At 34.2% G+C, this 26,263-nt stretch overlaps 1 protein-coding gene across 1 annotated transcript; it reads right to left on the reverse strand.

Annotated features, from left to right (window-relative positions):
• Window positions 1-1,663: 1,663 nt before the first annotated feature.
• On the reverse strand, window positions 1,664-6,523 carry LOC145036834 (MLO-like protein 4). Its single transcript, XM_078985331.1, has 15 exons — window positions 6,059-6,523; window positions 5,933-5,990; window positions 5,620-5,849; window positions 4,329-4,445; window positions 4,185-4,245; window positions 4,029-4,105; window positions 3,854-3,928; window positions 3,259-3,344; window positions 3,026-3,075; window positions 2,895-2,935; window positions 2,607-2,783; window positions 2,493-2,528; window positions 2,341-2,408; window positions 2,183-2,243; window positions 1,664-2,110 (listed from the first exon to the last, which is right to left on the reverse strand). The coding sequence occupies exons 1-15, from the start codon at window positions 6,176-6,178 to the stop codon at window positions 1,760-1,762; spliced, it is 1,608 nt and encodes a 535-aa protein (XP_078841457.1). The 5' UTR covers window positions 6,179-6,523; the 3' UTR covers window positions 1,664-1,759.
• Between the last annotated feature and the right edge of the window lie 19,740 nt (window positions 6,524-26,263).

A 26,263-nucleotide genomic window follows, 5' to 3' on the forward strand; every position in this document is an offset into this window, starting at 1 on the left:
GACTGTAGGCCCTGTAGGGCGGTCCAGTCAGGCTGATGGCCCAGTATGCATGTTGATTGATTGATTATTACTGATATGGTATTGTTAGTGTGGTATTGGTATTTTGGGGGTAGCTCACTAAGCCATCGGGCTTACAGTTTCCACTTTATTGTTTCGGATACTTCAGGAGATCATGGAAATGCGAAGACGTGACCGTACCGCTCTTCATCCTTATTTTATGATTTTTGGGACACTTTGATGGATAATGATTTAAAAACATTTTGTAAAAAATGCTATTTGGTTTTTATTTATGATTAAAAAGTTTAAATTTGACGTAAAATTTATGGATGTTTCATTGAGTCTTAGGGTTTGTAGTATTAAGTTGAATCTAAGGAGTTGTTCATGTTTAGGGATTGAGTAAAGCAGATACTCGGAGCCAGGGTAATCTATACGTAAATATAGGTAAATACCTACCAAGTAATCTACGTATACTGATGTTGTGAAATAAATGAAACGAAAAAAATGACATTTGACCAACAAAAATAGAAAATAAAAAAATTACTGTAAGTAATCTGTAGGTAAATATAAGTAAATACCTTCAAATTACCTACGAATGAACGTTATCTGTAGGTAATCCGTATGTATCTACCTACAGATTGCCTACGATTGTTCTTCTATTTTCTATTTTTTGGTGGTCAATTATTGTTTTTTCACTTCACTTTTTCACAACAATATTATACTTTGATTATTTTGTTTTCAACAAGTTATACATCATATAAACATATATACAACCGTATTGATCATCAAAGTTCATGAATCGTTTCAAGTACATATAAACATAATAATAATAATAATAATAATAATAATAGTATATTTTATATAATAACAATAATAAAATAATAAAATAAAACATAATAATTTTAACAGTAAAAGTAAAACAATAATTATAAATGTAACAATAAATATAAATTATAGTTATAAGTATAATAATAATAGAAATTAAAATGAAAGATATTAGTAATAACCTAGAGAATAAGGAGGGAGATAAAAATGTTTACTATGTATTACCTACATAATTTGAAAATATCCCTCTTTTTTTTTATTCCGTAGGTATTCTGTAGCTAATTACTACAGAGTACATAAAATTTTAAAATAAATCCGTTTTCCTCATTTCCGTAAGTATTTTGTAGCAAATTACCTACAGAATAATTACAAAATTATTTTCTATAGCTATTCGGCTGTAAATCTGTCGTTCAAGTAGGGCAACTTTATTTTGTAGGCAACTTGTAGCTATTCCATAGGTGTTTTCCTACGGAAAAATTCTGTAGGTAGTTTTTCGTGTGAAAAACATGATCGTCTCGAAAGGTTTGGGTGTATACGGGTTGACAGTTCATAATTTTCGATTTCAAGTTCGGTTGGGAGGTATACACTTTTCACATTTGGTTAAATTTTTGTATTGAAAACTTATGGTTAAATTTACTATGATTGCCAAGGTGGAGATTGTGAGTTAAATATGACAAACATATATAAGTTTAGGGTCCATAAATGTAGATTTGAAAAAAATGTGAAAAGTAGTTTGACTAGGTGCGTAGATTTATTAGTTAAAGAAAGTTTCTCATATGATCATTTTGTTATCCAAATTGATCATCAACATACGTTTTCCCCAACACCTCCCCAACGTGGATTGTTATAAATAGATGCATATCATATTTCTTCACAACAAGAATCCATACAAAAACATAATGCCACCATAACTTGGTACGTATATATTACTAGATTTCTATGACTTCAAAATTACGGGTTCAAATCTTTTTGAATCACATGAAACATCTATCTCATCACAATCATTATCATCATCCCTACCCGGAACTAATTGAGCATTTTCATCATGTGTAGAAACTTCAACAACTTGACTTTGACTTTCTTCGAAGAAATCATCTGGACTTGATATTGGCACAATCTCATCATAATCATCATCCACCATCGAGTCTAAAGACATGGTGGATGATGTCGCTGGAAGGAGAGCGAAAGTGGAATCATGTCTGTGTTTCTCCTTCACCCTCCTCCGCCACGTGTGCAATGATTCTCTCACGTTTTCAGACACTATCGTTTTCTTGAACTGAGAACCCATCTGCAAATCACATAAAATATTCAAGAAAAATGTGCAAACAGAATTCAGTAGCCAGTTTGATTTTGATCATGCCTGAGTAACAATGACATAGAGAGGAAATGTGATGAAACTACACCAAAACTGCGAAACAATCCTGAAAAAAGAAAACATAAAATGAAAGTGTGAATTAAAAACAAGATTTTTTTTGCCAGATTAGGATCAAATCGAGTTTTTTTCAAGAATATATTTACCCAAACGTCAAGCGAATCATAAGAACACTATGGTCCTTTGTAAAACAAGAAGTTTCATTCACCTCCCACTACAAGTTAAACAAAATAAGAAACATTTCACTAATCTTTCTTTTTGCGTCGTATAAAATTAAAAAGTAGGAAAAGGGCGTTACCAAGGACCAAAGACATGTCGCCATTTCAAAAGCATTCTGCAATTACGTGTTATTAGCTATAAAGAAATTTGAGTGAAAAATATGAAATTTTAAAGATTGTTTTGATTCGATCACCTGAAAAGAGATGAATTGTATCAATCGTAACAGAAGCCTCGGTCTTCCGAACCAAAAGAGTTCATCTCTCAAGTTAATTCGATGCGTTTCTGTGGTTTGACTTTGACTTGTGTTCTTGGTTTCAACAGCCAGTTTTATTACTATCCGATGTAGTTTAGTACCCACGAGGACAATGAACTTTTGTTCATTTTGTTAATTAAGTTCCAAACAAAGGAGAAAACGTAAGGAAATTAAAAAGCGTAGTTTTGAATGCATGTAAAATGAGAGGTTTAATGATCGAGTATTTACAATTGCTGGAAGAAACGACAACCAGAAGTATATATATGTACCTAGAAAACATCAATAATATTAGAGATTCATTCAACAAATGAAAACTCATAATTAAACACGTGTTTATGTTTATGCACACAAAAAGTTACCATGAAAACCAAGAAGAACACACGAAATGGCAAAAATCCATAGTGGGATGCTGCATGTAGCAAAGAAAAGACGATTTTATCCCCAAAATACTCGAGAAAAGATGCATACATAGAGACACATGAGTGCCCTTTATCAAGAAAGAAATATAATCTTTTAAGCAACGAAAAGCTACTTTTATAGTAAAAAATTGAAACGGATGAAAGAATACGAGGACAAAAACGTAATTTTATACCTTATCCCAACAATATCCCGAAACTCTTCCTCCATGCTTCGAAGCATATAGTTATGAAAGTCGTATGATAATGGTAGGTTATGAGTCTATAACGAGTTCATGAAAAAGATATATAAATGGAAAGAGAAAATTACACGAATGGTTCCTATGGTTTAGGATAATTTGTACGTTTAGTCCTTAACTTATTTTTTTAATTCGGAAGGTTCCTACTGTTTGTTTTTGTTATACGCTTGGTCTCTGTCTTACCTAAAAAACTATTTTGCCATTGGTTTTTTAAATTATTTAAATAAACACATACCAAACCCAACCCTCCTCACATTATCTTACCTACCCCACAATTTTTCCCTATTTAAATAATAGTATTTTTAGGTAAGACAGTGACCAAACGAGTAACAAAAACAAACAGTAAGAACCAAACGCGTAACAAAAACAAATAGTATAGATTTTTCGAGTTAAAAAAGTAAGTTAAGGACCAAAAGTGTAAATTATTCCAAACCATAGGGACCATTCGTGTAATTTACTCAAATGGAAAAGAACACTTTCAAATGTTACTTGTAAGTCAAGAATTTGAAGGGGAATTGAAAAAATATCTTACTGTTATGAATCCTAATCTCAAAGCTAAGTAATCGGTTCTATTTATAGAACTCCAAATCTGTCTGCTGAAACAAAGCTGAATATTATACATGGTTTAGCAATTTTCCTCATAAAGGAATCGGAAAACTTTCCATAAATGGAAAGATGGTTTTATTATCATGAAACTATGAGATTACCAGCCAAACGAGGATATTGTGTTGACTCCATGGATGAGCAGTGTTACGATAAATAAAAGTAGATAATCTTCTCATTCCTAATCACATCGATTGATCAAAATTTGAAAAAGTTACTGTTGTAATTGTAAAAATTCAAATGGGTAAGTCGAATTGTACCTTGTGGTGGAGGTTGAGCCATGGATTTGGCTTGATTTTCCCAAATTCTCCAGCTGTAGATCTAATTGGACCAAAAAAGAACGTTTTTTTTTTAGAGAATTGATGAAGAAAGTGATTAAATTTATGAAGAGAGATTATGCGAACCTTGATCATGGCGAGTGCAATTGCAACGAAGCTGTAAGTTACATGTGTTACACCCAAAGCAAATAGGAATCGATGAAGCTGTTCAAGGCTTTCTTTTGAAGCAAAAGATGAACTACCCTTCAAAGTTTACAAATTTGGGATTTTAGCGGGTAAAGTAAAGGGTAAAAACAAAAAAAATATATTATGTTGCTATAAGATTAAAGTAAAAAATAATAATAATAATAGTTATATAAAACAATTGTCTTCATAAAAATCTTGATTAGAGAATATGTTGGAAAACACTTGTTTTCCATCAAAGACAAATAGAGAGTATACACTATGATTAAAGTAAAATAGTATCATGTGCTAGACAAGTAATATACAACAATATTACACTAAAATAATATCATTTGTTAAATAGATTTTATAGTATGGTATTGTTTTAAAGACATGTCAATTTAAAGTTGGAACGTGTGAGATTCGAATTTGAATCAACTCAATCGTGGAGTTTTTCATACCAAATGACCATTACTAGGCCACATTATTTAACATATTTTAGTAAATTAAAATTATATTTTTAAAAGAGAGAGAATTTGATAAGATTATAGTAAGATAATAAAATAATATGAAATTACAATTATTAAAGTAGTAATTTTAGGAGAAAAAAACCCTTAAATTTTGATCAAATTTTCAAAAAAGCCATATTACATTGCTTTTACCAATTGTTTACTTTTTATTTGTTATAATCCGGATGAATAAACAGCTGCTACTCTTTTGTATTTTATGTTAAAAAATCATATGACTTAATCTTTAATGAGAATAGAATATAAAAACTTTATGAAGATTTTCATTTTGTTATCTTCTCTTTGTTGGTTGTGTTTGTTATCCGCCCTTATTTGATTGTGTTTGTTATTAGCACTTATTTGATTCTAACTTTAATAATCGTTTATTTGATTCTAACTATTTAAGTCACAAAAATAATTTTGAAAATTGCCATCCATGACACTTCTTAAATGGTCATAAGATCCACAATCTTTAAGAGATAGGAAAAAGATTGTGTAAGAAAGTAAAATCCATTACAACTAAAACATACGCTATTATGCTTTTGACCTTTGTAATATTTTGATGCCAAAAACTACAAATCCTTCTTTATAAAACTTGCAATGTTTGGCTCGAAGCTCAAATATACTACCAAATGTACACTTAATAAAATGACTAAAATACCCTTTTGTTGTAAGTAATTTGTCACCATGGCAAACAGGCGAAAGGGAAGAAATGCATAGAAATTAAAGGAAATTACTAAAATACCCACCTCAGGGCAGATTTGGGTGTGTGTATGGCTCAAAAGCTGTCTAGAAACAGAGTAATTAGAATGATTATTGAAAGATATTCGATCATCAACTGCCTCTGTAACTATAAAGCTTTTATCAATGGAACATGGATAAAATCGGCTGCTAATTGCTGACGATTTAACACAAATCTTTGAAATATAGACGATCCAATGACCCATCAGTAATGACAGAATCGCAAAGAGCATTAATTCTGCTCACAATTAAACAACCCAAATGAATAAAATCAAAAGAAACAATTACGAAAAATCTTTAAATTGAAGAAAGATCATTAACCTTCTTTAATCTTTTCTAGAGCAGCAAAAAGAGCTTTCCGCTTTGTTCTATACAACCACTGTGTGCGACAAAGACCAAAATCAGTCAAAATTGTTGAAAAAAAGTTCAAAAGTTTGCAACTTTTACCTTCTCAATGTGTCGAAGAGCTGCATTCATGAAGAATCCAACAAGAACCATGACAGATACGACACTAGCAACAGCCCATGTTGGTGTTTCCACCAATGATTTCCCTTCATCTGCCTCCATTTTTATCAAACTTGAAGAAAAAACGATGCAACGATCTTCAAAATCTTTCCCGTTTCATGTGCAAGAACTTGACCCTTTTGTGAGATTTCAAGATTTCGCTTCTGGGTTTTGCAAATTGATATCAAAGAATGCATGAAATTGGGATTCTTTCGAGAACTTTGGATAGAACACGATGAAAATGAAGAAACCCAGATGGGTTTTCACTGGGTGTTACTCTTAACTTTTGAGTCGATGTATTTTGGTGTTATTAAAGTGAATTGGGGTCATTGATGGCTGCCAATTAATTAGTTTAGAGGCGTTAGGAAACATATTTGCATGGAGGGCGACATATATGGTTGTGCATTTGGATGCAATATTGCTTGCAATTAATTTATGTATTATAGTTTGTGTACATTTAGGGCATATGGGGTAGTTTAAAGAATTGATTTTTTGTGAATTTATTAATGTGTGGTGTTCGTTTGAAGTTGGTTTGGAATTTTATATTTGATGTAAATTAAATATATGTTTTTGATGAAAGTTATATTATTAATATTTAGGGGAAATTATATAAGTGATATGAGGTTTTGGTTGTGAGAAATCTATAGTCTCGCTGAATTTGAATACTTTGTAATGCTAATTTATTAAAAAAAAAAAAGAAAAAAAAAAAAGCTTAAATCTCTTTATCAAGTGTAAACATGTGTTATAAATGAAATAAACTGAAAACACTGCGAGATAACTAAAAAAACATGACGAGTCATTGGTTTAGGCTGTTCGGTATAGACACCCGTTATCATGGTGTCACATCAGAAATAAGAAAAGAAGATGCCTTCAACGTAGTTGTGGGGATTATAGGGGTGTTTGGCAGCTTTTCAGAGACCAAAAGATCATTTTGGAAAAGTTACAAAAAATTAGGTTTTCCTGACATGCTGACATGAAGCCAAAGAAAAAAGAAGAGTAGAGAAGAAGAAGACGCATTGCAAGTTGTTCTCATGATAACGAGGGATAATATAATGCAGGCTGAGGGTGACGTTCATCCCGTTACCATGATGTTATCTACCCTCTAGCTTGGCAATAACGGGGCAAAACGACCTTATTCCGAGCAACCATAGTAAGATGGGTTTGCCAATTTTGGTTGTAAAAAATTACAAATTACTTTTTTTATTGAACAAATTTATTTTATTGGCCCCCTAATCTCTCAAAGATTGGTGTGGCCTCATTTTTGTATAGTGCTTGCATCTTAACAGAAAAAAAGAATAAAATAAAATAAAAATAGTAGTTCACTTATATGTATAGTCCTTGATCTTAATAGAAAAAAATATATATAATGTGGGTTGAAAAATAAAAATAGATGTTTGAGAGTGGTAAAATATGGTGTAAGTTGTTATATATTTTGGAAAAATATATCAACCTTTTGTTGTAATTTTAGGTTCGATCTCAAAGGCTTAAGTTTGATATTTGCCGAGCCATAGGCTATAGCCTATACATATAACAATCTAGGGAATATGACTTATCAAGGTAATTAACTTTTCGGTATGTTCATATCTGGGTAACTATCTTTTTTTTGTACATATGTAGGTAACAAACTTTTTGGAAGTGTTCACATATGATCATTATGACCTGCTATAACAGGTTAAATCCTAGATGTGAACTCTTTCAACAAGTTTGTTACCTAGATGTGTAAAAAAAAAAAAAATAGTTACCCAAATATGAACAAAATGAAAATTAAAAATTAAATTACATGAATGGTCCCTGTGGTTTGGGGGAATTTGTGGTTTTGGTCCCTAATTTATTTTTTTAACTTAAATGGTCCCTACTATTTATTTTTGTTGCGTGTTTGGTCCCCGTCTTACCTAAAAATACTATTGTGCCCTTATTAATTTATTTTTTAATTAATTTTCTTATCTATGTATTTATTTTATACATATTTAAAAAAATTAATAGACCACACATATTTATATCTCCTCGGATGATCTCTACTGTTTATTTTTAATTAATTTTTTTTAACTTGGATGATCGTTACTGCTTATTTCTGTTACGCGTTTGGTCTCTGTCTTATCTAAAAATACTATTTTTTCCTTATTAATTTTTTAAATTAATTTTCTTATTTATGTATTTATTTTTTATAAAAAAATTAATATACCCCACATATATGTATCTTATCACCGTAAACCTGAAACCACATTTGAGAAATTTAATTTGAGTCTTACCATTCACCATCTCATCTCCGATCATCCCCATCTTTTATTTCTTTTTCATATTTAGTAACATCAACGTCTTCACCGTCCTTTTTTTTGGTACTTCAACTCTGGAGAACCAACACCATAACCTAATGTCTCTTCATATTTAGTGGGTTGTGGTGTTGTTTCGACGGAGTTGAAGAACCAAAAAAAGAAGTGATGATGAAGACGTCGATATCACTAAAGATGAAAAATAAATAGAAGTTGAAAATGATGAAAGATGGGATGGTGAGGAGATATAGATATGTGAGGTCTACTAATTTTTCTTAAACATATAAAGCATAAGTACATAAACAAGAAAATTAATTAAAAAAAATTAATAAGGGCACAATAGTCTTTTTAGGTAAGACAGAGATCAAGTTCGTAACAAAATTAAATAGTAGGGACCTTCCAAGTTAAAAAATTAAATTAATTAAAAAATAAATAGTAGGGATCATCCGAGGAGATACAAATATGTGTGGTATATTAATTTTTATAAATATGTAAAAAAATAAACATAGATAAGTAAATTTATTAAAAAAATAAATTAATAAGGGCACAATAGTATTTTTAGGTAAGATGGGGATCAAACGCGCAACAAAAATAAACAATAGGAACCATTTAAGTTTAAAAAAATAACTTAGAGACCAAAACTACAAATTCCCCCAAACTACAGGGACCATTCATGTAATTTAATTTTTACTTTTCGTTTTGTTTATATTTGGGTAACTATTTTTTTGTACACATCTAGGTAACAAACTTGTTGAAAGCGTTCACATTTAGGATTTAACCTGTTATAACAGGTCATAATTGTCATATGTGAACACTCCCAAAAAGTTTGTTACCTACATATGTACAAAAAAAAGATAGTTACCCAGATGTAAACATATCGAAAAGTTAATTATCTTGATAAATCATATTTCCAACAATCTAACACAACCCAAGTATCTAATAAAAAAATAGTTTTTTTTCTTCCATCTACACAATCCAATTAAACCCAATTTTTTTGCATACCAACACAACTAAATCCAAATTTTTTTATTTAAAAAAAAAACATAAAATTATATGAATATTGATCTGTAGTATATATTTTATGTTTTTTTAGGTATTTTATTTATTTTCTAATAAATATTATTCTTCCTTTTTAATAAGATAAATTATTTGTAAAGAAAAGAATTAGAAAAGGAAGAGACAAAAGTGGTGACCTCTCACACGATTTTTTTTTTCTTTTCCCTAAAAGCATTTTATGGTGATCTTTTATGAGGGGTAGTCTAAACACTTGCCGAGCTAATACCTTCACCAGACCCTTCTAACAAAAATAATCTAAACATTACAAGATCACTAAAAACTTCAAGAAATGTTGAAGGAAACATCTTCTAGAAGAACGTCAACAACATTTGGAAGTCTTGACAAATAAAAACAAGTTGTTGATTAGAACAATAAGCCACATCCTCATTTTCATATTCAAAGTATGAGTAAATAAGTCTCGCTAATTTTTTATTCCAAAATCTCATTTAAATATCCCAAAAGGTATATGGAGTTACAAATTCACTTCCTTCCTATATTTACATGCACGTAGGGTAATTTTCATTGGTAATTGTCACCGATATCTCTTTCTATTCTTACCGATGGAAACAATTTTTATGTTTAGGAAGCTGCATCAATGGGTTGTACTTTCATGTATTAAGAAAATACACAAGAATGGTAGTAAATAAATGATTATCATTTGAAAATAATTTACTAGGCGAAAATTTCACCACACCCTTATCATACACCCTTTTTATAGGCAAAAATTGATAAGAAAGACAAATGTTTATATGACATCAAATTTTGGTAGGCAAAATCATCACGATGGGACTAAGGATGCTTATTATTTGGATAATCGAATTATCTAATTGGATTATTTTGTTGGGATATCTAGATCTTTTGGGTTGTTTTTTTAGCAAAAGAGTTATTATTTTGATATTTAGAATTAATTTGGTTTGTAAAATAAGACCAAATAGTGAAAACTAAATAATAATTTATTAACTTTTATTTATATATATATTTTTATTTTTAATAGATATCTTTAATCATTTATTAATTTACTAGATCCAATAAAAAAACCTTAATATTACCTTTTTTTCAAAATTTTATATTTTTATATCAGTGAAATATTAAATAATATTCTAATTTTCTTAATTGTTTTTACATTTTAATTTGCAACTAAACAATTTCTTTTTGTTTCTTTTACGAAGTTGAATAAAATTCAAATAATATACTTTTTAAAATATCCTGACTCCTGAGCATCGCATGTTGTGAAAATATTTTATTATTATTATATGATTTCTTAATTGATTATGTTATTCAAACATGCTTGCCATTAATAAGTTTGTATTGAAGTGTTTGGATGTGTTATAAAAGTGAATATTGTAAGTAGGTTAGTTTTTTTAATGTGTTGTGAGATTAATTTACGTTTTAATTTATAAGATTAAAATACTAATGTTTCCTGAAAAAATGGTTGATTTCAAAAAATTTGGTTTAAAGATAAACGGAAATTTTTATAACCGTGTTCAAATGAGCATCTTGTAACTTGTTAGCTATTTATATATTTGATTTTTACATTATGATAATCACTTTAAACAAAATCAAACGACTCTTTATTATTCTCATCTCATATAGAAACTTTTTGTCCCAAATGTTAACACTTCCTTTAAACTTTTGAAAGGTCTTTAGTTAATAGGCAGATGCCCTAATTTCTTATAATAAAACAAAATTCATAGGGAAAAGAAAATCAACAACAATCAATATTCATATATTATTAGTTTCGACTTTTTATAGAACGTACAACTGATTGGCTAGACCATCTACAGGGCGGACAGTGGATTTCATAATATGAAAGACACGGAAAATTTAAATAGAGGCACGATAGGTGAACAAAAATTCAAAATTTTTAGCACTGCATATGGAAATATCGAACATTGCCAGTGCCACTATGAACACCATAATAAAATTGTCTATAACTAGCTCGTCGCATCATGGGTATGTGGACTCTAGCCAAAAAACAAGTTTAATCAAACGATTGCTATCAATAGATCTTCTGTGTATGCTTGTAACCCTAATGCAAAAGTCTATATTTGTGGCTATTAATAAACTCTCTCTCTAGTCATGTATAGATCAGCCGATCATTCTGATTGTATGAATCATTAAATTTTTTGTGTTCGTTATTTTTTTTCTTCTCATTTTTAATTGTGTGGTTGTGTGATTTATCGATTCTAAATCCCATCACTTGGTGTGGATGCTATTGGGTTAGACATATCCATTATATCCTCTTATCTTGGTAGTCCCATGGCTCATTACTGTCAACATTGGTGTTAGCTATATGTCCTACTTACTTACATCATCACCCTTCTTGCATATTAGTTCAATGTTAATGATGCAAAATGGTTCCTAGTTTTCTCAGGTGACTTCTTTCACCTTCTTCGACTAATCATACACCACTTTCAATCTTCCACCATTGTTAAAGCGAAATTCCACTTCAACTGAGATACTTATAGACTAGAAGGACAAGTTTACATCACATCCTCGACCATGAGGTATGCATTTAGTTTCTTGTGTCGTTATGCTACTATGATTTATGTTTCATCTTCCATGGAAAGTTCAATCCATTTTTTAAACCTTTTATGCATGGTTTGTAACTTTGTATGATGTTTTAGGGAATTATGTTCTTTTGAATTGTAAGATGTTTGGGCTGCCAATACTATCTACCATAGTTTAAAGTTGATCCAAGAGTTCATTGGACTAGTTTGTAACTTTGAGTTATTATAAAATAAACATTGGGCTTGAATATGATTACGTGCTTCTCGTTCTTGAACCTTATGTTCTGTTCTTCGGAAATTGTAGACCGATTTGTAGACCCGTTTGTAAAATCTCATATTCCTTGATTTCTATAGAAGTTGGTTCAGATTGCAAGCTATTTTATAATACTTTTCATAGTCAGTCGTTGCATATTGATTACATTTTTATTACCCTTAATATGAATAAATTTGGTGCATGTGAAGTCCGTAGGGTATAGTTTCATTGAAGATTAGTAAATGGAGCTATATTGACCTAAGATGGGTCCTAAGGACCCACCTATTACTTAAAGTTTATATATTATTTCTATATAAATATTTAAGAACTACCTTAAAAATAAAAATTAAGACCTAACTTATATTATTGGACAAAATAAAAAGCACATAAATAAAAGAATAGGTGGACTTATACTTAAATATGTAAAACAAATGGTTAATACTATTAAAACCCATCCCACATCGGAGATAAGAAGAAAGATTTTGTAATTGTTTGATGTTATGAAAATATAAATGGTAAATATTATAAGAATTCTTGAAAAACGACATAATTTCTCCCGTAAGAAATGATTGTTCAAGTGAGCTATTTAAAATGAAATAAAAATTCCACTTTTGCAAAGCAATTTTTTTTTTTTTTTTTTTTTTGTTGCAAAAAACCAATTTTATGGTTCAAGCATGTTAGTTTTTAAGGAGTTCAATTGGCCCTGTTGAGCACACCTTTTCACAAACTTGTCAATTTTTTATTTATTCGACTTGACCCGATCCTCTATATAGTAATCTAATCTGGAATCAGATTACTCAAAACAATCAGTCATCGGGTTCGCCATTAGCTTAAAACCATGTATCGGGTCTGCCGGGTATGAGCCCATCGAGTTTAGGTTAAATCGGGTCCAAGGCTCGGAACAAGAATTCAAATGGGCATGTTTTGGATGTTGTTGGATAGGTCGAATAGGCATGTTTAGGGAAAAATAAAATAAAATAAATACAAAACTCTTGCATATGGGCATGTTTTGAATTTGGAAATTGTGTTAGAACCAGCTTGCTACTTTTAAATGTGCATTTTCTCTAGTTTTGTCTTTGTTTGGCATGGAGAATGAAAAATCTGTTATTATTAATAGTCAGATATGTTTAATGATAAGTTGGAGTTTGGTTAAAAACATAAAGTAGATCATAACTCATATTATCATATATGTTTGTTTGAATCCATCATAAAATAAGTAAATCTAGGAAGAACATTTAAAAGTAGAGCTAATACTACAAAAGTTTTTAATCTTACACGTCCATTTATATTTTATCCTAATCTTGTTTTAAGCTGATTCGCCATCAATTTCTTAAAAAAAAAAAAATTTATTTCTCAAGTTTTTGTAGGTGATCAACAAATTGCTATTGATATGGCGGTTAAGATGGGGATTCAAGCCTAACCTCTCACATCACACCATGCCAGCCCTTTAATTATAAAGACGTCACCCTCATTGATTATTTGGTTGTCGTCTTTAGCCACAGAGCTAAATGCCTATAAGGTTATGGAAATGTGATATGAATGCATAAGTAATGCTATTAGATGCGTGCCTTTAAATAGGCAATTATACAATAGCAATTGAGATCTATTCTACAGGAGATATAATAGGATCTAATCTATACATACAACAATCTTTGACTAATTATTTACAACATGATTAATATGATTATAATAAAGTATTTGGCATAATGGATTTGGGTGATCCATTATCCATAATACGCCCCCGCAAGATGGAGGATCCATCGGAGACACCAATCTTGGATCTATTTCGAAGAAACGGAGCTTGAGACAGCGGTTTGGTAAGCATATAAGCAAGCTGGTCATGAGAATGAAGATGAAGTACACGGAGATGCCCAACTGTTACTTGTTCCGGGACAATGTGGTAGTCTAGTGCAACATGTTTCATGCAAGAGTGGTACACCGGGTTAGCACATACATAAGTGGCACCTGTATTGTCACAAAAAAGTATGGGAGGTTCATTGATTGGAATCTCTAGTTCGTGAAGTAAGTTTTGTAACCAAACTAGTTCTGCAGAGGCATTTGCAAGTGCCTTGTATTCCGCTTCTGTAGAGGATCGAGAAATAGATTTCTGTCTAGTAGATCACCAAGAGATAATATTAGAACCCAAGTACAATATATAAGTAGTTGTAGATCGTCCAGCATCATTCACGCCACCCAAGTCAGAATCTGAGAGAGAGAGAGAGGAGATTAACATTTTAGGAATAGACCGAAAGAGATGGTACCTTTGAGGTACCGAAGGAGACGCTTTAGGGCCTGCCAGTGAGATTGGAAAGGATTGTGCATGAATTGAGATAGTTTGTTGATTGCAAAAGAGATGTCTGGATGAGTGAATGCAAGATATTGTAGTGAACCAACTAATTTTTGGTAAGGGGTATGGTCAACTGTAGGGGTGGAATCATGAAGGGTTAGGGGCTTAGAGGCACTGAGGGGAGTAGATACGTCTTTGGCACCTTCCATATGAAAGTTGGTGAGAATATCTTGGATGTGTCTATGTTGAGAGAGAAAGAGACCAGTGGGTGTAGGAATGACTTCAACTCTGAGAAAATGATGGAGTGTACCGAGATCTTTGAGAGAAAACTTATTGCTTAAGGCTTAAATGAAGTGAGTGAGGAAGGCATTGTTGTTAGTGGTGAGGACGATATTATCAACATAGACTAGAAAGTAACAAGTGACATTGGATTTATTGTAGATAAAAAGAGATGCATCAGCAAAGGATTTGTTGAAACCAAATTGAAGTAGGAAGTTGGTGAGTTCAATGTACCAAGCTCTAGGTGTTTGCTTTAGACCATATATTGATATTTTTAATCTACAAATGTGATTTGGAAAATCAGGGTGGTTGTAGCCTAGAGGTTGGGCCATGAAAACTTCTTCATGGAGAGTTCCTTGAAGGAATGCATTGTTTATGTCAAGTTGGCAAAGTGGCCAGTTCTTGGATAAGGCGATGGAAAGAATGGTACGGATGGTGACTGGTTTGGTGACCGGGCTGAAGGTGTCAAAGTAATCCTTTACAAATTGTTGATGAAAGCCCTTGGCAACAAGAAAAGCTTTATATTTATCAATGGAGCCATCAGGTGTGCGTTTGACTCGAAAAACCCATTTGCATCCGATGGGTTTGGTAGTGGTAGGAGGTACAAGTTCTGAAGTGTGATTATTGAGGAGGGAATTGAATTCAAGGTCCATGGCATGATGCCATGTAGGGTCTTTGAGAGCTTGGGTGTGGGTAGATGGTTCAATAGTAGAGGGAATTGGGTGAAGAGTAGTGGTGTTTATAAGGTTTGCATTGTAATATTTGGATTTTTTTCCGATTTCTGGGTGGTGGAAAAGGACCAGTTCGTGAGATAGGAGATGGATATATTTGGGGTGTAGATGGGGCTGAAGAGGCAGGGGTGATGGGTTGATTATGTGTGGTAGGAGTTGCTGGTGAGGATGGTTCTGCCACCTCGTTAGGAGTAGACAAGGAGGTTGCAGTTTGGGTAGGCTGATGTTGTGGTTCACTGGGGAGTAAGGTTGGTGTAGTATGTAAGGCTCGGTTTAGGTTGGGATTATGTTGAGGGATAGGTGGAATGAAATATGTACTGTAGGTGGTGTGGTAGTAGGTTTATCGGTGGAATAGGGAAACTCATGCTCAATAAATTCAACATGACGGGAATGGTAGAGTTTGGAGGTGAGTAGGTCAAAGCATTTGTAGGCTGATTTGGAGGATGAGTATCCTAAGAAAATACATCTAGTAGATCTCGGGTGATGTTTTGAGGGTGCATAAGGCCGCAACCACGGGAAGCATAGGCAACCGAAGGATTTGAGTTTTTGATATCTTGGATGGGTGTTGTGTAGTTTTTTGTATGGAGATCGAAATTCTAGGGAAGAATTTGGTAGCCGATTGATTAGGTGAACGGTTGTTTGGAAGGCATGAGACCAGAACCGAAAGAGCCCAACCTTTAATCCGAAGGGTTTGATCTTATCCACAAGTACTCACGAACAGTCTAAATGTAACCGTTTGGAAACTTGGTCCTAGTTTCAAGGAACTGTATCTGACATGGCTACAATAACGGCTACAAACACGTAATTCAAGGCGAGCGTGACATGATCATAATGAAAAAGGGTTCATCTTATATTGGAGTTACATATAAAAGGAAATTTCTTTTCAATTGCTCATTATGCATTCAAAATTCCTAAAAATTGAAAAATCCCCAATTCTCTCAAAGCTTTCAAACCACTCAACAATGGCTGCTGCTTTAACTTCAAACACTGAAGAGGTTGCTTCTCAACCGATGACGAAGATTCAAAGCTCAAACTATGAGGTTGAATCCAATGTATCGTTGTATCCAAAAGAACTCAAAATGTTGATCGTTGTCTTGAAGAGATCTGGTTTGGCTACTACGATGTTCAACTCCTTCGCAGTCCCAATCTCTTGGTTGTCCAAGGCTGCTTCTAATGCAACATACAACAAAGCCACATATATCATTACATTTAACTTGGTAAATGAGAAACGTATTCGTCTCACCAGGAAGATGTTTTCTCAGTTTTTGGAGATTCCCAATTCACCACCATTCCTCAAACCTACAAACCCTCAAATCATACATATGTTCAACGAGATGGGTCACCTGCCACCACTCGAAAGATAAGCGATTTCAAAAAGTATGGGCTTCCCTGTATCTGGAATTTCTTGTTTGGAATTTTCCTCTGATGTTTAACAGGAAAAAGTGTGGGTCTTGACAAGGGAAGACTAGAGGTCTATGTAATGGTAATGGGGTTATATTACAACTTGAGTGTGGACTATGCTACTCAGTTATGAGAGGAGTTCACGAAAAGTTTGGTAAGAACAAGTGTGGCTAAGGGTATTTCTTGTGCTAGATACGGGAGTTTAATCTTTGAAAATTTATATGATAAAGAGGGAATTCAAGTCCCTGAGGGTGAGGATAGTGTTGAATTCACAAAGTATCAGTTCCCAAAGACAGTCATAGATGATGAGACTTTATTTACAAGTGTTGCACGCATTGTTGATGCAATGCTCAAGAAGGTGAATCCTACTCACAAGATTCTTGTGAAGTATCTGAAGAATGTAAACCCAGATGTGGCAACTGGGGTGTTACTTGAAGTCGAAGTAGGTTCTTCAAAGCCATCGAAGAAGAAGAAGTCTGAGGGTGATGAAGTAACATCTCCAAAGTCAAAATCTTCACCCAAGAAAGTCAAGGGTGATGATCAGAAGAAGGTAGAAGAGACTGAAGATCAACCTTCAAAGGAAGTTGTTCCTCCAAAATCAGGCGTTCTTAAACGTTTTAGCCAAATATCTTCTAAACGAACTTCATCTGATGAACCTCAGATGGTTCTTAAGACTCAAGTTAACCGCAAAGGAGTTGTAATCCATGAAATTCCTGCTCCTATTTCTCCGTTGTCCAAAAAGAGACGTGCTCAAGATGTTGCGAAGCATATCACAGCGAAACGGATCAAGCGAAAATGTGTAATAAGAGATGATTCCTTGGAGAACGAAGTTGTTCCTGATACTCCTTTGGTTTCAAAATCTCCTATGGTAACCTCTACTCCCATAACTTCTTTACATTCAGATGCTTCTACCATTTCACTTACATCAACTATTCCACTCGAAATAGTGGTAAACAAGTCAATTCATGAGGAGGTTCCTATTTCTAACATCACTGCCAACATATCTAATACGGGAGAAAATGTTACAATGAGTGTTGATATTTCACAGCCTATTATTCTTTCTTCTTCATTATCACCCACCAGTTCTACTTCGTTTGTTTCATTACCACTAATCATTCCACCCATATCTACTTCTACTTCATCTCCATTGTTCAAAACTATCCCTCAACAGCCTATCACTACTCTTTTTCCATCCCAATCCATAGAAACACACAAACCTCATTCCGATGATGAAACAGAAGACAGAGGTTTCGGAGGAACATTCGATGAATTGCATTTTTATTCGGAAGAGGAGGAGATTTCTGATCATATGTTAATGTCAGGAAAGCAGTTTAAAATGTTGAACAGGAAGTTAAACTCTATTCTTCAGTCCCAAGCTGATTCTGGAGCAAAACACTTAGTTTCGGGTATTGAAGTAGATGTTATGTTAAAAGCTAATGAACGAAGACTTCTTGAAAAGATAGATAAATCTAATCATAATAATGAAAATCGAATAAAGACTCAAGGAGGGAACTTTGAAGGAGCTTCGAAGGAATTGAAATCTATTGCGAAGGAACATCATGTTATTTTCGTAAAAGATGTTAAAAAGGTTCAAGAAGATGTCAACTTGAAACTGGAAGAGTTGAAGAAGGAAGTTTCATAATATGCATTCTCAATGCAATTCAATTAAAGAGAAGGTCGATCTAATTCTTGGGATAGTTACAAATTTTATCAAGACTTTTCAAGACACTATGCTGTAGTTTGAATCTAAAGCCACTAAAGACAAGGATCAGTTTGCGAAGTTGGTCGAGTTACTTGCTGACTTGAAAAATGTTGTATCAAAGCCTGCTCAACAGTCCTTTTTAACTCATGAGTTCCTTAATCAGAAGCTGAATGTGGTTGATCAAGTCATTCAGAAGGCTGTTGCTTCCATATTGAAGTTTGCTCAAATGTTTCCACAGAATCCCCTACCTGTTGCACAGGGGTGCAAGGGGGAGAACGAAAGTGATCAAAGGGACGAATGTGAATAAAAAGGGAGAAGGTGAGAAAAAGAAAAATGAAGATTTGAAAGTTTTTGGAAAGGTGATTTCTACACAAATCTCTGTTTCAATCCCAATGAAGTCTGACCCCATCTCAACAAGTGTCATAACCTCAAAACCGATTATGAAACCGAAAGGGATTGTGATTGGTTCGGCTGCAGAGGTGGTTGGTTCAAGTTCTACAAAACTGAATCCTTTGAAAGATAGAGGGAAAGGTGTTTTAATCGAAAAGTCAAAAGAAGAAAAGAGAGAAGAACTTGAGGCTGAAATCGAACTTCAGAGGCATATTCAAAGTATTTTGAGGTTAAGGGAAAATGATCCACCTAATATAGACAAAGGTGATCCCAAGAAGCTTTATTCGTATGAATAAATCGAATCGAGAGTTGCATTCAATCATATATATGCTTTCGAGAAGAAACCAAGAAAGAGTTATTCGATTGCTAACACGGATTTTAGTCAGTTGGACTTTCCGATCAATGAAATGATATTTATGACTGCACAATACAAATTCAGTGAGAAGTTCAAGAACCCAGATGATTATACACACATGAAAATTCATTTTCATGTTGTACTTGGAAAAGATCAAGATGAAGTATGGTCCCTGATCAAGATCAAGAAAGTTACTTCTATTAAGAAGGATGTTATGTTCGAAAACATGATACAAAATTTCAGGTATTTTGTTGTTCGTGCAAACAATAAACCATTCGACTTCAGTGTTGCAGACTTCCCTTTAATGAACTTGAATGATCTTATTCAAGTTGCATTGCTTTTAAAAGATATGGAAGAAACTCAGCTGAAGGAAACAGATCCAAATCTTTTTCGAATTGGTCTAGCACACATCAAAATATTCATTGATAATTACTATGACTGTTTGGCATTGACTGACGAAGAGTTGGCATCGGGTTTTGGAAGGAAGGTGGAAGTAGCTATGGAACCTTCGAAGTCACAAGCTGAGTTAAAGAAGTATGCGGATGGAGAGATATGTTTGAAACCATTTGGTTTAGTTTTTGCTGGGAAGGATACAAAGGGGAAGACTAAGAGGTTTCTCTTTCAAGTTGTTGAGATCGAAAGGTATACAACGTCGCAATATACGAACTTTATAGTTCGTATGAACAATTGCACGAAAAACAATGAAGGTGACGAGAAGGAGTTAAGGAAGGTTTTAACCTGGTACTCGGAGATACAAAGGATGATGCACTTTGCTGCTCAGATTCTTACAAACTAAGTAATTCAACTCGTTTACAAAGGGGGAGATTGTAAGGGTCAAAATCTTGTAAAGAGTCGAATTGTGTTTATCTATTTCGTATGTAACATATTTGCTAAGTCACTTTCTTACGAAGCTTAGATTTAAAGATACGAGTTTTGTACTCTCTATTAATAGTCTTAGACTTAGTATTTTTTGTACTCTCTGTTTCCTTATAAATAGGGACTAAGCTTAGATTTAAAGATACACGTTTTTCCAACTTTGTTATCTGTTTTTGTAATCGAGCTTATTGAGAGTAATACAAACTACAAAGTCTTATTTACTTTCTAAGTTCATTACATTGATTGTTCTTGTTCTTAATCGATTTGTCAAATGTAACGCCCGGGTTTTCAGGGCTAAGCATTTTTGTCAATGTAATAGTCTAGATCAACTATTGTAACTCTTTTTGAAGTAATAAATATGAAATATTTGAGTATTATGTGAATTATGTGTGTTTATGTGTTTATTATTTAATTATAAATGTATAATTAATAAAGAATAAAAATGAGCGTCAAAATTAAAGTGTGAGATAATCCCGATATCTCTACATAAAGTTGTAGAATATGTCTCAAGGTTTCCGTACATATAAAGAATGCCGAAATCCGAGCTATAACGAAGACGTTACGGCCCGCCGAAGTTTTACGGCAAAACCGGCACGACACCGGGAGACGTAAATAGTGAATTTACGATAGAAGACTTTTTAGCCTTAGCAATCTAAACAAAAGTCGTAGAATATGTTAAACTAAGAACATCGATAAAAAGAACGCCCAAATCTGACTTCGTATGAAGAAGTTATGATTTTTCTAAGATTCGGCGTAGCAGTGCACGGCCTGAAACTCGAATTTTAGTTCGAGCGGTTTTTGGCTTACGCAACGTAAATGAGAGTTGAAGATCTCATTAATAGGAAATCAACGGTAAAAAGACAGACAAAAACAGAGTCCGTATGTAGAAGTTATTAATTTTACGCAGACGTTTAACAGTATAATCTCCTTGTACTGTTAAATTTAAGATCGGTCGAGAATTAGCTGACGGTGTCAAAATGAAAGTTGTAGATCTTATTATTACCTACGCGTGGATATAAATAACGTCAAAAACGGAGGTCGTATGTAAAAGTTACGGATTTTAGAAGTCGGAAGTGTGCTGTGCGAAAATGGGTGATGTGGCACAATCTTGGCCATTGCTTTCTCCCCAAGGCTTGCCACCAGATGGTGACATGTGGCACCAAGTTCAGCCACATTTCACCCTATAAATACCACCTCTCCCACCCTCATTTTCCTCACACCTTTCCCATTCTTTCTTCTCTTTACTCTCTCTCTCTCTCTCTAGAACCTCTCTCTAGCCCCGAAATCCCCCGAAAAGCCTAGGGAACCTCCCTAGCACTAGGCGGAAGCCCCGGAGTGCTCGAAGGCTCTGAGAAGAAGAGATTTTCGGCTCGGGAACGCTGCTCCAAGCAAAGCCCGGTTTTCTATAAAACCCGCTGTAAGTGAGCTACGCCTACGCTATTTTTAATATAACTTTTATTTAATTATAGTAACGTTATTAGGAACTTATAATAAATACTTGGGCTATTATTATGGGTTATATAAGTATTTTTTTGACGCTTATATAATAATAATAATAATAGCTAGACTATTAATTAGTCTCGATGAATAATAAACTAAACTCTAGTGGTAATAATACTAGGTTTCGTCGAAGAAAAAATTCTTTTTAAGAAGCGAAGCGCTGTCTGAGTTCGGAATCACCACTTTTTCCGGTGAGTGCATAGTTAGTTTCAGCTTACACATAGATATGAAATATTTTATATAAATTACGTGCTATGTGTGCATATTATCTGAATACTTGCTATCTACGTTAGATGAACGTTGTTATACATGTTTTCAATGATTTAAACTGTATATGTATTTTATATCTACGAAAATGTTGGGGTAAAACATGGGTAGATGTAATAGGTGATGTGTGATAAAATGATGAGAGGCCTCGATGTTGCTGTTGTTGATCCAGTCATCTAGCGGAGTATAGATGATGACCACGGACTCTTCTAGACAGTCCAGTGGAACACTAGCAGGCTCGCAACCCGTAGGTGCTGTGAACGATGTGTTCACCGGTGTACTCCATCCCCCACATGGTTTCCTATTAGGACATTTATTGCTGAGGAATCCCCTTAGCAGTAGTGTTCGTCCCGATGATGATCCTTAGGCTAGGTCCCTTATGATAGGTGTTTAGGGACGTAAAGTGAGGATAACGGGAACGGGTAATCGGGTTATTGTTGATTGATGAAATTAATAAACTTATTTATTGTGGGTTGAAAACCCTATGTGCTCACCAGGCTCCCAAGCCTAACCCACTCAGTTTTATGCATTACAGGTAGTGGCGCATGAGCATAGGTGTGATGTTTTGGATGAGGCATTTTTATAAAACATTTTAGATAGATAGTGATAAATTAGTTAATTTAAACGAAAAACTATTAAAAGAGGTTAACCATTAAAGATATCATATTGTGTCAATTAGAGATGAGGTTTGTAACCGGAAACCTAATCTGGAATCAGATTACTCAAAACAATCAGTCATCGGGTTCGCCATTAGCTTAAAACCATGTATCGGGTCTGCCGGGTATGAGCCCATCGAGTTTAGGTTAAATCGGGTCCAAGGCTCGGAACAAGAATTCAAATGGGCATGTTTTGGATGTTGTTGGATAGGTCGAATAGGCATGTTTAGGGAAAAATAAAATAAAATAAATACAAAACTCTTGCATATGGGCATGTTTTGAATTTGGAAATTGTGTTAGAACCAGCTTGCTACTTTTAAATGTGCATTTTCTCTAGTTTTGTCTTTGTTTGGCATGGAGAATGAAAAATCTGTTATTATTAATAGTCAGATATGTTTAATGATAAGTTGGAGTTTGGTTAAAAACATAAAGTAGATCATAACTCATATTATCATATATGTTTGTTTGAATCCATCATAAAATAAGTAAATCTAGGAAGAACATTTAAAAGTAGAGCTAATACTACAAAAGTTTTTAATCTTACACGTCCATTTATATTTTATCCTAATCTTGTTTTAAGCTGATTCGCCATCAATTTCTTAAAAAAAAAAAATTTATTTCTCAAGTTTTTGTAGGTGATCAACAAATTGCTATTGATATGGCGGTTAAGATGGGGATTCAAGCCTAACCTCTCACATCACACCATGCCAGCCCTTTAATTATAAAGACGTCACCCTCATTGATTATTTGGTTGTCGTCTTTAGCCACAGAGCTAAATGCCTATAAGGTTATGGAAATGTGATATGAATGCATAAGTAATGCTATTAGATGTGTGCCTTTAAATAGGCAATTATACAATAGCAATTGAGATCTATTCTACAGGAGATATAATAGGATCTAATCTATACATACAACAATCTTTGACTAATTATTTACAACATGATTAATATGATTATAATAAAGTATTTGGCATAATGGATTTGGGTGATCCATTATCCATAATACGCCCCCGCAAGATGGAGGATCCATCGGAGACACCAATCTTGGATCTATTTCGAAGAAACGGAGCTTGAGACAGCGGTTTGGTAAGCATATAAGCAAGCTGGTCATGAGAATGAAGATGAAGTACACGGAGATGCCCAACTGTTACTTGTTCCGGGACAATGTGGTAGTCTAGTGCAACATGTTTCATGCAAGAGTGGTACACCGGGTTAGCACATACATAAGTGGCACCTGTATTGTCACAAAAAAGTGTGGGAGGTTCATTGATTGGAATCTCTAGTTCGTGAAGTAAATTTTGTAACCAAACTAGTTCTGCAGAGGCATTTGCAAGTGCCTTGTATTCCGCTTCTGTAGAGGATCGAGAAACAGATTTCTGTCTAGTAGATCACCAAGAGATAATATTAGAACCCAAGTACAATATATAAGTAGTTGTAGATCGTCCAGCATCATTCACGCCACCCAAGTCAGAATCTGAGAGAGAGAGAGAGAGAGAGAGGAGATTAACATTTTAGGAATAGACCGAAAGAGATGGTACCTTTGAGGTACCGAAGGAGACGCTTTAGGGCCTGCCAGTGAGATTGGAAAGGATTGTGCATGAATTGAGATAGTTTGTTGATTGCAAAAGAGATGTCTGGATGAGTGAATGCAAGATATTGTAGTGAACCAACTAATTTTTGGTAAGGGGTATGGTCAACTGTAGGGGTGGAATCATGAAGGGTTAAGGGCTCAGAGGCACTGAGGGGAGTAGATACGTCTTTGGCACCTTCCATATGAAAGTTGGTGAGAATATCTTGGATGTGTCTATGTTGAGAGAGAAAGAGACCAGTGGGTGTAGGAATGACTTCAACTCTGAGAAAATGATGGAGTGTACCGAGATCTTTGAGAGAAAACTTATTGCTTAAGGCTTAAATGAAGTGAGTGAGGAAGGCATTGTTGTTAGTGGTGAGGACGATATTATCAACATAGACTAGAAAGTAACAAGTGACATTGGATTTATTGTAGATAAAAAGAGATGCATCAGCAAAGGATTTGTTGAAACCAAATTGAAGTAGGAAGTTGGTGAGTTCAATGTACCAAGCTCTAGGTGTTTGCTTTAGACCATATATTGATATTTTTAATCTACAAATGTGATTTGGAAAATCAGGGTGGTTGTAGCCTGGAGGTTGGGCCATGAAAACTTCTTCATGGAGAGTTCCTTGAAGGAATGCATTGTTTATGTCAAGTTGGCAAAGTGGCCAGTTATTGGATAAGGCGATGGAAAGAATGGTACGGATGGTGACTGGTTTGGTGACCGGGCTGAAGGTGTCAAAGTAATCCTTTCCAAATTGTTGATGAAAGCCCTTGGCAACAAGAAAAGCTTTATATTTATCAATGGAGCCATCAGGTGTGCGTTTGACTCGAAAAACCCATTTGCATCCGATGGGTTTGGTAGTGGTAGGAGGTACAAGTTCTGAAGTGTGATTATTGAGGAGGGAATTGAATTCAAGGTCCATGGCATGATGCCATGTAGGGTCTTTGAGAGCTTGGGTGTGGGTAGCTGGTTCAATAGTAGAGGGAATTGGGTGAAGAGTAGTGGTGTTTATAAGGTTTGCATTGTAATATTTGGATTTTTTCCGATTTCTGGGTGGTGGAAAAGGACCAGTTCGTGAGATAGGAGATGGATATATTTGGGGTGTAGATGGGGCTGAAGAGGCAGGGGTGATGGGTTGATTATGTGTGGTAGGAGTTGCTGGTGAGGATGGTTCTGCCACCTCGTTAGGAGTAGACAAGGAGGTTGCAGTTTGGGTAGGCTGATGTTGTGGTTCACTGGGGAGTAAGGTTGGTGTAGTATGTAAGGCTCGGTTTAGGTTGGGATTATGTTGAGGGATAGGTGGAATGAAATATGTACTGTAGGTGGTGTGGTAGTAGGTTTATCGGTGGAATAGGGAAACTCATGCTCAATAAATTCAACATGACGGGAATGGTAGAGTTTGGAGGTGAGTAGGTCAAAGCATTTGTAGGCTGATTTGGAGGATGAGTATCCTAAGAAAATACATCTAGTAGATCTCGGGTGATGTTTTGAGGGTGCATAAGGCCGCAACCACGGGAAGCATAGGCAACCGAAGGATTTGAGTTTTTGATATCTTGGATGGGTGTTGTGTAGTTTTTTGTATGGAGATCGAAATTCTAGGGAAGAATTTGGTAGCCGATTGATTAGGTGAACGGTTGTTTGGAAGGCATGAGACCAGAACCGAAAGAGCCCAACCTTTAATCCGAAGGGTTTGATCTTATCCACAAGTACTCACGAACAGTCTAAATGTAACCGTTTGGAAACTTGGTCCTAGTTTCAAGGAACTGTATCTGACATGGCTACAATAACGGCTACAAACACGTAATTCAAGGCGAGCGTGACATGATCATAATGAAAAAGGGTTCATCTTATATTGGAGTTACATATAAAAGGAAATTTCTTTTCAATTGCTCATTATGCATTCAAAATTCCTAAAAATTGAAAAATCCCCAATTCTCTCAAAGCTTTCAAACCACTCAACAATGGCTGCTGCTTTAACTTCAAACACTGAAGAGGTTGCTTCTCAACCGATGACGAAGATTCAAAGCTCAAACTATGAGGTT

This window comes from Lactuca saligna, chromosome 3 (assembly GCF_052625555.1).
Source record: "Lactuca saligna cultivar CGN05327 chromosome 3, ASM5262555v1, whole genome shotgun sequence".
In the NCBI taxonomy this organism is placed as follows: domain Eukaryota; kingdom Viridiplantae; phylum Streptophyta; class Magnoliopsida; order Asterales; family Asteraceae; genus Lactuca; species Lactuca saligna.